Source organism: Poecilia reticulata, chromosome 21, assembly GCF_904066995.2.
Source record: "Poecilia reticulata chromosome 21, P_reticulata-male-v2, whole genome shotgun sequence".
Classification (NCBI taxonomy): domain Eukaryota; kingdom Metazoa; phylum Chordata; class Actinopteri; order Cyprinodontiformes; family Poeciliidae; genus Poecilia; species Poecilia reticulata.
Window position 1 is genome coordinate 11,751,048 of NC_088850.1, and position 11,927 is coordinate 11,762,974.

An 11,927-nucleotide genomic window follows, 5' to 3' on the forward strand; every position below is an offset into this window, starting at 1 on the left:
CAGATTAGCCAATCAGATGCGTTGCTTCGGGTAGCAACAGCGTAAATTCGAACATATTGTCCAATAAGAAAGCAGAGGGGGCGTGAACGAATTCTCGGGTTCCACACTGTATTTACTTCCGTCAATATTTCCAGCACAGCACTGAGAGAGAGAAAAAGACCACAAAGGAACTCCTCGGATATTAAGGTTTGTTCGGTATTTTTAGAAACCCACAGCTGAAGAATTTCGTTATTTAGATATTTTACTTTATCTGCTCTCGGAATGTGCACGTTAAATCGAGTGACAGCTGGCTTTCTTCTTGTTTTTTTAACGTTAAGGGTTGCAGCGGCGGAGGATACTATGCAAAGGCAGAACGCCGAAAAAAAATGCGTCATAAACATGTTTATGTGAGATTTTGAAATTTACCTCTACTTAATCACATTCCCAGTGTTGAACCTGAAAACCCTAGAGAATAAGCTCATTATTTAAAGGTTTTACAATCCAATTGCGCCCCTTGTTATGTCACTTAGTGTTCTTACAGCCTTAAAAGTGGGCATAGATGTAAAGAGATGCTGCTTCCCCTTTATGCAGGTATTCTAAATATTAGACTTGGTGCATGCATAAAAGAGTTTATTCTGGAAATTCTCATGTATTTTAAATATAAACAAACAATATTCATTAATAAATATTATTTTATTTAGTTTATTAGTTTATTGGTTATTTCGTTTATTGGTCTTTGCCCAATAAAGACAGTTGAATTCTGTCCATGAAACTAGTGACTGAATATATTGACATAAAAAAAACGACAATAAAGTGGCAAGTTCTTTTTTCCTATGCCAGATCTTCATTTTGCATTCTAAAATTATTGAAGCAACTTCGTGATTTTTTTTCACTTCAAACCTCAATTTCTTTTGCTGGTACTTTATTTGATAAACCAACACAATTGTTGGACTGATTCATATATATTGAATCATATATTTTGAAAAAAAGAATGTGAAAATGTGACATGCCCCTTTTTCCATGTCTTTCTTGAGAAAAAATATATGTGTAAATGACCGCATCAAAAAAGGAGAAGACAGTTATAAAAGTGATGGAGGAATACAACAGTGCGAACGCAAATTTTTATGATGCAAGAACTTTTTGGCCTTCTTGCAAAAGGTCATATTTGGGAGAAAACTAACACTGCATACTACCATCAACACAGTGTCCACACAGTGCAGCATGGTGGTGGGTGTATTATGCTGTCAGGAGGAATTTGTTCACATGGTGTAGTCTCAATGGAAAACCAGTACATTTCTGAAAGTGTTAGTCTTTGACATAAAATCCCAATAAATTACAATTAACCATACGTTTATAAGAAATGTGAAGAAGATAAATAGATACGAATAGGTCTTAAATGTTCTGTAAATACAAATAACACAATCTTTAATTGAATATTCAGAACAATTAGGCAGAGAAAAATAAACCTTGTTACTGATTAACCCTTTTAGGTGTTCGCCGTGGCTTCGACTCTTCTCGGCTCACAGTCCGGCCTTCCCCAGTTAATATGCCTTTCTTGGGCAAAGACTGGAGGTCGCCTGGATGGAGCTGGACAAAGACAGACCATGGGTGGAAGAGGATCGTTTTCTTCGGTCACGAGCTGGAGGATAACAACAAAGATATAGACCTAAAAGAGTAAGCTTGTAAATTGTTTGTCTTTGTGACCTGCCCTATTTTTGCATTTATACTAACATGTTAGCTAATGTATACACCTTTGTACAGCCGCTAATGCTCCACATTTGACTTATTTGTTTAATTTTCTAACTAAATTAAATCGTTTTTTTTTTTTTTTATCTTTTTCTAGTTTGCATAATTACGAACATAGTATTTGATCATACCCTGAAGGCCACTTCAAATTTTAACTGGCATCATTACTATCCTAACAGAAATTATTTTTCATCTAGAGATGAACCTATAAAACAATGCTTTGAAATATTTTTTTCATTTTTGGTTATGTGAAGTTTTACTTCACAGAAATACTTCACAGAGAGCATTGACTGACTGCCAATGCTCTCTCTAAATTACAACTTCTACAAAATCTAGAGGTAAGAGGATTAATTTTTACGTCACGAAAGTAAAATAAGAGGAGAGCAGACGGGAAATTAATGGAGATCGAACAGATACAATGACGTTATGTTTTGATTACATGGTCAGTGTCTCCAACCCTCAGACGACCACCCAGGTTTAGATTTCTATCAGATGTGGTTTCATTACAGATGTGCGTTGATTTTGCTCCATTTTATTGCTTATGTTTATGTCTAATCTATTTGTTATCCTTAAAGATTATACTGTAAAAATAAACAAATGAGATCTGTTTCAGAATTGTATATTTACAAAAAAGAAAAGAAAAAGAAAAACAGAGTGTAACACCAGAGGATTATCTTACATGAGTAGTAATTTTATCCACCTAGAGTGAGATCCAAAGTGAATGCTAAATTAAGGTTTTTAGAATATGATTGTTGTTTTTTGCACAACAACAAAAAAGCTAAGTGAACTTACAAAGCTAAGTTCACTTAGCTTTGTAACCCTAACTAAGTGAACTCCCACATCCAAGTTTGAGAAATCTGCTACTATCATGATCAAGGAGAAATTAATTTATACAAACAGTAACAACAATGGCACAAAGAATGTAATGATGAACTTAGTTATATTTTAGTTACTGTTTGTATAAACAGTAACTAATTAATTAATTAATGTTAATTAATTGAGCAATTAACAATTGCTCAATTAGTTAATCATAGGAGATCAGAGGATTTGGGCATCCAGAAATAGTGAAGACAACTTGAAGAAGTTAAAGCCAACCAGGGTTGGGTTGACCAAACATTCTTGCATGCTGAGTATGATAGTCCATCACATACTTCAGTCCAAGCATTACTTGAAATATAATATATTGAATTTGCTATGACACCTGATACCTGATGTAATGTGCAGCCCTTTTGTGCTTTTGTAGAATAGTTTATTAAGGTTGGTTAGAGCATTTTTTTTCCCTCACAGTAACTGTAGCTGTACATCTGCTACCAGCTTACGTCAGCAGCTTTTGTGAGGCACCAAGTATGGGATATCTGGATCATATAATGCTATACACAATGTCTGTTACAATAGCTGACATCACAGTGCCAGTTTCACGAACCCGCAACAGAAACGACACACGTCTCCCAGGAATCCCAGCGTCAGCTGGTGACATTTCACTCCGGTCGCACTCTTTCCTTTTGTATTGATCGGCCAGCTAACAGTGACTCACAGCCCTGCACTATGTGGTTTCAGACAATAACCAATGACATCACTCTTCAGACTGGCTGCTGTCCAATCCCAGTCCACTCTGATAACGAATGACATCATGCAACACAAATACAGTGTTTGTTGTGTGGTTGAGTTCAGAAAGAATGAGTAAAATAAATGTGTCACTTTTTAAATGATACAACTTTGATATTTAAACCTTCATTTCTTTAGCACTGTTTAAAAGAAGCAGTCAGCAAATGCAACTATAATGAAGCCATCAATAGAAACGAATGTCTGCTCTTGTGTTGCAAAACTTACTGAATCCGATCAGTTCAGTTTTCTTAGAAGAGTTTCACCAACCGGTAGTTTAAGCTGAACTAGACTGCAACACTTTATAAATAGAGTCTAATTATAAAGTGTGTAATTGACTTTGTTTCTGTCTTTATGATTAGATTGAATTAGTTATTTCTGCATACGGGTTGGATGTGTTTTTTAAAGCTTCTTGAGATTACATTTGTTATAAATTTGTGCAATCTGAAGGAACTCAATTGAATTTAAGATGTTGGTTTTCAAAACAACATGGATATGTTTGGTTCAAATTTATGTAAGATCAGTACAAATCAGTCCAGATTGTGGCACAGGACTTCTTTTACCTGCCTGAAAGTCTGGGATGAAATGGAAAAGATCAGTCCATCCATTGTCTTCCCACATTAAGGGTAGCTAGTGTTTATGTCCAGCAGTCTTTGAGGGAGAGGTGAGGGTACAACTTGGACAAATGGCCAAATCATGACAAGTCATGGCAATGTCTCACCATCAACCAGTTGTTAAAAAGATGTGCACAATAATTTTATTGTGTTTGCAGGATGTCTAATCCATCAGAGTGAAAAGCAGTGCTACCAACAGTTTTGATATAGTAGCAAAGACTGCAGTATGAGTTTTGTTTGGTGAGTTCCAGCTCCTAACACAGTGATGGTGTGAACTGAACGTGTTCAGAAGGAAAATGTTCCGAGATCCTCATTCTGAGCAGTTCTAAATCGAGAAGATTAAAAACCTGAAAGCACGAGGACGGTGGATTTCTTGAGAATAAATTAGTATTATTATAAGGGGAAGTTCTACATTTAACATTTAATTTCCGTTTAGGATCAATGAAGTAATGTTACTTTGAGTGCAATTAGAGCAAAATAGTCCTTATAACAAAATACATATTTCCCTGTCCCAAAGGTCTGCTTGGATGCTATGTTAAGGTAGGATATAATAGTTGAAGTGTCGTTTTCATGCTCTGCATATCTAGATCATCTAACATTTGGCCAGCTGAGTGGACGCTAACTTCCCTTAATGCTCTCATTAGGTGTATCTGTTTAGAGGCTAAGATGCTAAAGCCCATTAAAGTGCTGTGGACGCTATGTATTTATGAGGAAAGTAAAGTCTGGGAATTGCAATTTACATAAATTGTATTGTAGTTTAATATTTTTAAGAAAATATGCAGCTCTAATTTATATTTAAATCCTCAAAATATCCCAAAAAATTTTGTGTTTTGTTTTTCTAATAGATTTATATCTGTCTAGTACATGTAAGATGCTTCCTGTTGGTGCTTTTCAAACCACAGCCGATGACAAATTAAGGTCAGCTCCCACAATGTTCAGATTCTTTTAAAAACAATGCAACTGCTTTAAAATGTGTGCCAGAAATAACAATAGTCAGCTTGATGCTTGATATTTCTGGCACAATAGATCTGTTAATGTTTATAGCTTTTTAGTTGACATGTTTTGCCTGCTGTCTGAGAAAGGACTGAGTCACAGTTTCTCAGAGTCTCGTGTGTGTGTGTGTGTGTGTGTATGTCTGCCATCTGCAGTGTCTCCTCCATGGTGCAGACAGAATGACTCATTATCAGTTCCCTTTCTGATCTTTATGGCTTCTCATAGCTTGCATATATCCTGTGCTGTAAATCAATATTGCGAGAGTAGTTCAATGACACGCCTGTCTGTTGTGTTTTCGGCTTCAACCTCAACTGAGGCTATAAACTTTTAATATAGCAGAAGACTCAGCTGAAGCCTTAAGCAAATTGCCAGAGGAAACTGCTGCACATCAGAGTCTTCCCAGTGGTTTGTAATTACAATGTTGTGGATCTCCTGGTCAAACCTGTATTCTTTTTTTAACTCAATACAAAAACTGTTCCCTCTGTGTGAACAGGCTCTGCAGTGACAACAATGAGAATCTGTTTGTTGGAGAAGTGTGTGAGCTCGCCAACACCAAGAGGAAGAAGGAGTTCTACAATAACAACACCAAATCCCAGTGTGAGTTTCAGACACTGCGCGGACTTAGTGGGGAGTCTGTGGAATGAAAATTAAAGGTCTTGTGCATAAAGCTGCACAAAAGTAAGTTTTGAATGCTGAGTGCAGGACTTGCAGGTCATGGAATGACAAACATCCTGCACTTTTATAGGTTCCTCCATAGTTATCAGCACCCTGAGAAAAGATCTGTAAAGAGGATCAAATAAACTATTATTTTCTTATAATAATGTAATCTCACACTAAAAAAAATAAATGTAACTAAATGTAAGAACATATATTTGAGAGGTGAAATATTTCTGCCAAATCACCAGTAGGAACCCTGCTGGTAATATTTTTTTACAACCCATCTTTTTCCAGCAGGTTGACACTTAGTCACCAATTATTTTTGTTTTAAAAGATGTTCTTTTATGGATTTTTTTTTCAAATTAAATAAATATTCTCAAATGAAATGGTTCTATATTTGTCCTATCTGAGATTATGTTTTTGCAGTGGAAGGTTTTTTAGATATCTTTACCGAGGGTATGAAAAATATTGTGTGCCAATATAAATATTTGTTGTTCCAGAACATCATTGTGAAAATCCGCATCTCGCACGCTGAAATAATCACAAGAAAATGACTAATAACGAGAGTAAATTAAAGGATTCTGAAATTCATCTAAGTAAAAATAAATAAATAAAACTATCATAGTTTCCCTTCAGAGGTTTTGATGTGCAGTGTAACAGGAAACTGGAAAACTGTTAACATTTATGTTTTCTGTCGTAGTTGTTTTTAGAGATAAATGGATCTACGTGCAGAAAGGAAGCACGAAAGAAGTGAGTCCTGAAAACTTTGAATTGTTACATTTTTGTGTTGGACCCTGCTGCTTGTGTATACAACGGAATGTAATTTTCTCACCTTTGCTTTATGTTTTCTTTGTCCTTTGCCAACAGCGACATGGCTACTGCACACTCGGGGAGGCTCTCAACCGATTAGACTTTTCCAGTGCTATCCAAGATTTGCGAAGATTTAACTATGTTGCAAAGGTGCGCAATGACGATCACCTATAGTCAATCAGTGTTTTATTTCATGGCCTGTACTGGTGTATTTTCTTACTCCATTGGACCTCTCCTTCTGTTTTCTGCAGCTTTTTCAGCTGATAGCCAGGTCTCAGTTAACGTCATTGAGTGGAGCTGCCCAAAAGAACTATTTCAATATACTGGAGAAGATTGTACGAAAAGGTAGGAGGATGACACACTTATACTCGAGTGTTTTGAGTATAGAAACACTTGCTATTTAAAACATAAAGACATCTGCTTTTTGCTTTATATCTGCACCGCCTTCAGAGCAGATTACATCAGAGACATGCTAACATAAACATTCTCATTAATCCTAGTGGATGAGAGCAATGTGCAACTAAATTTATGTTAGTTTTGGTCGCAGTTTTTTGTTAGTCACAAACACAACAGATGCAATAAAGTGATCAAATTTTAAATAAAGAACTCCAGGCCCTGACCATGACAATTTTCTTCTAAAAACTTTAAGAACAACTGATTAACAGAACCATGCAGAAAAGTATTTTAAAATAAATGATAATTATTACTATAGGAACACATTAAATCTTCAAAGTTTCTATTAGAAATGAAAAATAAACATTGGGACTTCATAACTGAGGGCTAAATATGCACTTATTTGTTATCATCTCCCTACATCCCTACCCTAAAAAAAATCATTATTTCTAGACACAATTTAAGCATTTTATTTAGTTAGAAAAATTATTAGCAAAAATATCATAAAATACACACAGGATGAAATCTACCTTGTGTAACATCCCTGATGTTGGCACATACGGAGGATGTTTTATTCCCTTTTTATTTTTCTATCAAAATTATCAGCAATTTTAGCAGACAAACTGCCCTTGTCTTTGAGATTTTGAAGCTATTGGTCCTGTTTGTAATTTACATAATGATGTATGTGTGAAGGGTATGGCAATAGTTAGGTCAATAACCTTTTGAATGAATCATTTAATTAATTTTTTTTTTTTGTAAGCTTTATAGATGTCTGTTTGTTTTTCAACCTTGGCTTTAGTCCTTGAGGACAACTATAATCCACGCCTTGTTAAGGAGCTTCTGCAGGACCTGAGCTCCACACTCCACAGTCTGACCATCCATTTTGGCAGGTGTGTCCTCGTGGGCAACGTTAACATCTGGTTGTGTCGCCTGGAGACCATTGTTAAATGGCAACAGGAGCTCAACAATATGCAGATCCCAAAGGTAAAAACTCAAAAGGAACATTTTATATTCGGTTATAGCTGAGTTTTGGCTGAGTCATTGTAGCCTTACAGAACCATTTGTAACTGTGTTGATTGTTTGTATAGTGCAAAGTAAATAAAGTTTTCAGTTCAAGTCTTAATCAGTTTTCGTGCCGATTGTTTCCATAGCAATTGTACACGGGGATGTCTTTCAACGACCTGCCGCTGCACATGCAGAACCAAATCCTCTGTAAGTTATCCGACGCCTGTGACATCATCAACCTGGGTCAGGCCACGCCTACGTTGCACATACTCAGTGAGAACATGACGCTCTGGAAGAAACTCTGTCAGTTTCACTTCTCGGACAAACCGGTGAGGAAGTTACATGTTTATGTCTCCCAAGTTGAAGTTGGAATTTCACATTTATTTGCTTAAACTAGTTAAAAGTTGCTGTGATGGTTTATAAAGCATGCAATTTACATGTCAGCCACTAGAGGGCAGTGCTGGCAAAATTAAGCTTTCTCTTTTAGCTGGGAAATACACTTGCTCTGAAAAAAGAAGCACCACAGAAAGATTGGTGTTAATTATGAGTTGCTCCAGTTGTAATTCCATATTGATCTCCTGTGACATTAAATGTTTGCTCCATGCTTCCTGTTCTGCTTATGGGCTTCTGCTGCTCATACGCAGTTTTGTAGGAATTTGGGTCTAACCAGGAGTGACAACGTGGACTGGAAGCTGATGTACTTCACCCTGCAGAAGCACTACCCCATGAAGGAGCAGTACGGCGACACGTTGCACTTCTGCAAACACTGTAGCATCCTCTTCTGGAAGGTAAACGAGACAAGCAGCCCATCTGTGTCTGCCTTATCTCAGGGATTGGGTTTTTAAAAAAACGCTGAGTTGGTGATAAATTAAAGCCAGAATGTTGCAGATGGCAAGTAATTTAAACTACATAACATGCTTTATCGCAATATAAAAATATTTAGAAACTTTGAAAAACATTTTGTTGCTTTTTTTGGCTCTTGTTAAATTAAATGGCGACATATTTCAAAATAACTTTAAAAAATGGTTCATCGTTCATTTTGCTTATTTAAACATGTATCTGTAAATCTTAAAATATTTTAGATGTATGTAATGTTTGTCACTGTTCCAATGCGAAATGGTTTCAAATAAAATAATAGTTTACTGAAAATACACATAATCGATTAATTTGACCAATCAGAATTAGTTTTAAGCATCATCAGTCCTCATTGCTTGTCCCTTATGAATTGAAAACAAAATGTTTTGTTTATTAGTTTTAAAAAATTATCATTTCAGAGGCTAAATTTTAAGTAAATGTTCTTTTTTGACTTTTGTTTTAGGATTTTTAATATTTGTTGACAAAATGAAAACGGATACTAAACAAATGGCATGACTGGTTTAAAACTAGACATTTTACTCAAGCAATCATGTTGGTTATTCTGTGTTTTACACTTTTTGACAATACTTTAAACACTACTTGAAACATAATGTATCAGAATAACTCAAGCTAGACAGTATATTGGACAGGATTGTTTTGACTTTGTTTATACTGCTCAGATGGAATTGGTGCTCAAAATAAACCAAGTCTGCGGTGTTTAAAATACAGATTTTAAGTGTCTGTGAATCAAGTGTTTTTTCTCAGCTTTTTACCAAAGGTCTTGGTCTGATGTTTGCTGAAGATAAAACCGAGGTGAAAATCTGTACAACAGTTTTTTTTCCTGGAAATCTCCAAAGGCTGACCTTCGGGTTCAAAAGTTCAAATATTTTATTTTCAAAAGTAGAAGAAAGAGATTCTGTGTTGCTTTTAACCCTCCTTAAAAATGTTGTTTTTGATGTTTGTGTGATGAAGTGAATCACAAACATCGGCAAACGTGAGCTCTGCTAATAATCCTAATTCTTGTTAGTCATTAGAGTGATGGATTTTGTGAACTTTTGTGCTCACATGTAGAAATATCTCATTTCCAAACTATTATTTTTGACCTCCCTGCCCCCAAGTTCAAGTATTGAAATATCTTGCTTGTACTGATGGGTTTGTTTTTCCTGCAGTTCGAGTGAAATTACTTGGGGAAATATTTCTTGAATTTGCAGAAACATGCAGAACAGTACTTAGAAGGAACAATTGCACTGAGTCGGACCGTTTCCTTCTTTGGAGCAGTTACTTTCCTCGTCGGCTGCTCCCTGTTTGGTTTAACTTCTTCCTTCTCTGCATCCTTTCCCTTGCTTGGCACCTTTCCTCCCTGACTCCTTAAGGATCGGCATGTGGCTTTGTTCCTCAAGGTACTCCGTGTCCCATCATGCCTTTTGTTCTGCCTGTTCTGTTCTCTGTCGATCATATCATGATTTATCTGTTCTCATGAGTGGAGCTTTTTTTGCGTGAGGTTCCAGGTTTCTCTTGATGTCATCTTGTTTTTCAGAAGTGGCGTTCTTTTCGCTGTGTTCTTATCTTTTCACTTTGCCAACTTGTTTTTGTTAGATCTCGGTTTAAAAAGGCGGTCAGCTGCCTCCTAATCTAACATAAACACCAAGATAAATGTTTGTGTCTGCATGCCAATGTCCAAATTTGGTTTACGGTAACTAATTCTATCTCTACCACTGTATTTATTTAATTTATTCCTGAATGCTATTCGATTAGCTTCAAATCAAATCACATTTTAAGATATAAATGAAAAAACTTTATTTCAGGAAAGACTGACACCTCTTGTATATTTGCACAAAATTTCCTCTTTTTTTCTGGAGCGAAAACAAACAAGAAAATGTCTGAATATAATGCTGTTTTAAAAGTGTTTCATTTTCTTCAGAAATGTAGGCTGGCCATTATTTGAATCATTTCCCCATCAGATCCAACTGATTTAGATGTGTTCAAGTGGCCTCTTCACTTTTTTCAGGTGGTTTTGTGGTGAAGCATGTAGGAAAGAAGTTTAGGATTTTTAATATTTGTTGACAAATTGTTTTTTTACTGAAAACTCTAGAAGTTTTCAGTAAACTCTAGGACAGGTTGCAGTAAAAAACATGAAGCGTACCCTCATGATAATGAAAAATGTTATTGATGCATCTGTAAAAACTAATTAATTTTATATCACAGTTGAGTAAACCTATTTTTAGTGAATGTGTGCATTGTTATTACCCTCCTTCCTGGTTACCCGTCCTTCTCACATTCTGCTTGTTGACTGTTCCTCAGGACTTTGGCCACCCGTGCACCTCCAATGATCCGGACAGCTGCCTGATGCCCATTTCTCCGCAGCACTTTATCGACCTCTTCAAATTTTAAACCTTCCACGTTGTTCTCGGACACGTCCTTTACTCTCTTTCAGTGTGTGTTTTTTTTTTTTTTTTTTTTTAAACACCTCGTTGATGTTTACCCAAATAAAAAAGGGCTTAAATTGTATGAAAATACATTTTTATCGCACAAATATTTCCAAACATAGAAAGGACTAAAGGTGTGTGTGTATTTTTTTTGTTTGTTAGTTCAAAACCTTAAAAATATATTTCATGTTTCAGCACAGATGTTGGTTTTGAAAACAGAAAAAGGCTTCTCTCTATAGAGGGAATTACATTATGTAAATATATAAAAAGGAGAAAAAATATAATGATGGAATTTCTTGTGCAAAACATGTTTCAGCCTGATGTTGGTAGCTTAATATTCATTGATTGGATGTATAAAGATTTACAGAGCGCTAAAAGAAAAAAACTAATGTCTGGTATTTATTCAGTGAGGTTTAATTGCATCCCGATCTGTTTGTTTCTGGTGGTATTTTTATACAATAACAGCTCGTTTGTCATGTTTGACTCCGTTTACAAACCGTCTGTCCTTTGTCAATGTAAGCTGTGTTGAGTGTGCATGTTTTCTACTGCTGTTAGGCATCTGATGTGGCAAACCGAAAAATATAAATGACTGTTTTAAGAGGGAAAAGACTTTTGTAATTCTCTTCCAACTTTTGTAACTTCCCTTTACCAATCCATACTGTTGAAGGTACTGTTGTGATTTTTACAGTGTGGCGACTAGATATGAATTAAAGTTATTTCTAAAAACTGCTTGTTTTCCTATTTTTTTTTCCTTTTGGTTTGGTTTGATGCAGATGTACTGAGGTTTTATAGTTCAGATTAATCTAATTGATTTTGACAAAAGCATACATGGCGTGGACTGGCGATG

General features: G+C 35.7%; 1 protein-coding gene across 3 annotated transcripts; it reads left to right on the plus strand.

Annotated features, from left to right (window-relative positions):
• Positions 1–65: 65 nt before the first annotated feature.
• Positions 66–11,809, plus strand: fbxo25 (F-box protein 25). Of its 3 annotated transcripts, none has more exons than XM_008397773.2 (11): positions 66–186; positions 1,470–1,653; positions 5,428–5,531; positions 6,292–6,341; positions 6,459–6,551; positions 6,653–6,746; positions 7,594–7,778; positions 7,946–8,128; positions 8,444–8,587; positions 10,028–10,054; positions 10,956–11,809. In XM_008397773.2, the coding sequence occupies exons 2-11, from the start codon at positions 1,526–1,528 to the stop codon at positions 11,043–11,045; spliced, it is 1,098 nt and encodes a 365-aa protein (XP_008395995.2). In that variant the 5' UTR covers positions 66–186; positions 1,470–1,525; the 3' UTR covers positions 11,046–11,809. The 3 variants fall into 3 exon arrangements, with proteins under 3 accessions (XP_008395995.2, XP_008395996.1, XP_081458280.1); XM_081602154.1 differs by lacking the exon at positions 66–186 and adding an exon at positions 4,459–4,481 and having other exon boundaries at positions 1,552–1,653; XM_008397774.2 differs by lacking the exon at positions 10,028–10,054 and having other exon boundaries at positions 67–186.
• Positions 11,810–11,927: the final 118 nt, after the last annotated feature.

Coding starts and splice junctions, on each gene's coding strand:
- fbxo25 (XM_008397773.2), top strand. CDS start 1,526: ATGCCTTTCTTGGGCAAAGACTGGAGGTCGCCTGGATGGAGCTGGACA. Junction 7,779..7,945: donor ACAATATGCAGATCCCAAAG/GTAAAAACTCAA, acceptor TTGTTTCCATAG/CAATTGTACACGGGGATGTC. Junction 8,129..8,443: donor TTCACTTCTCGGACAAACCG/GTGAGGAAGTTA, acceptor GCTCATACGCAG/TTTTGTAGGAATTTGGGTCT.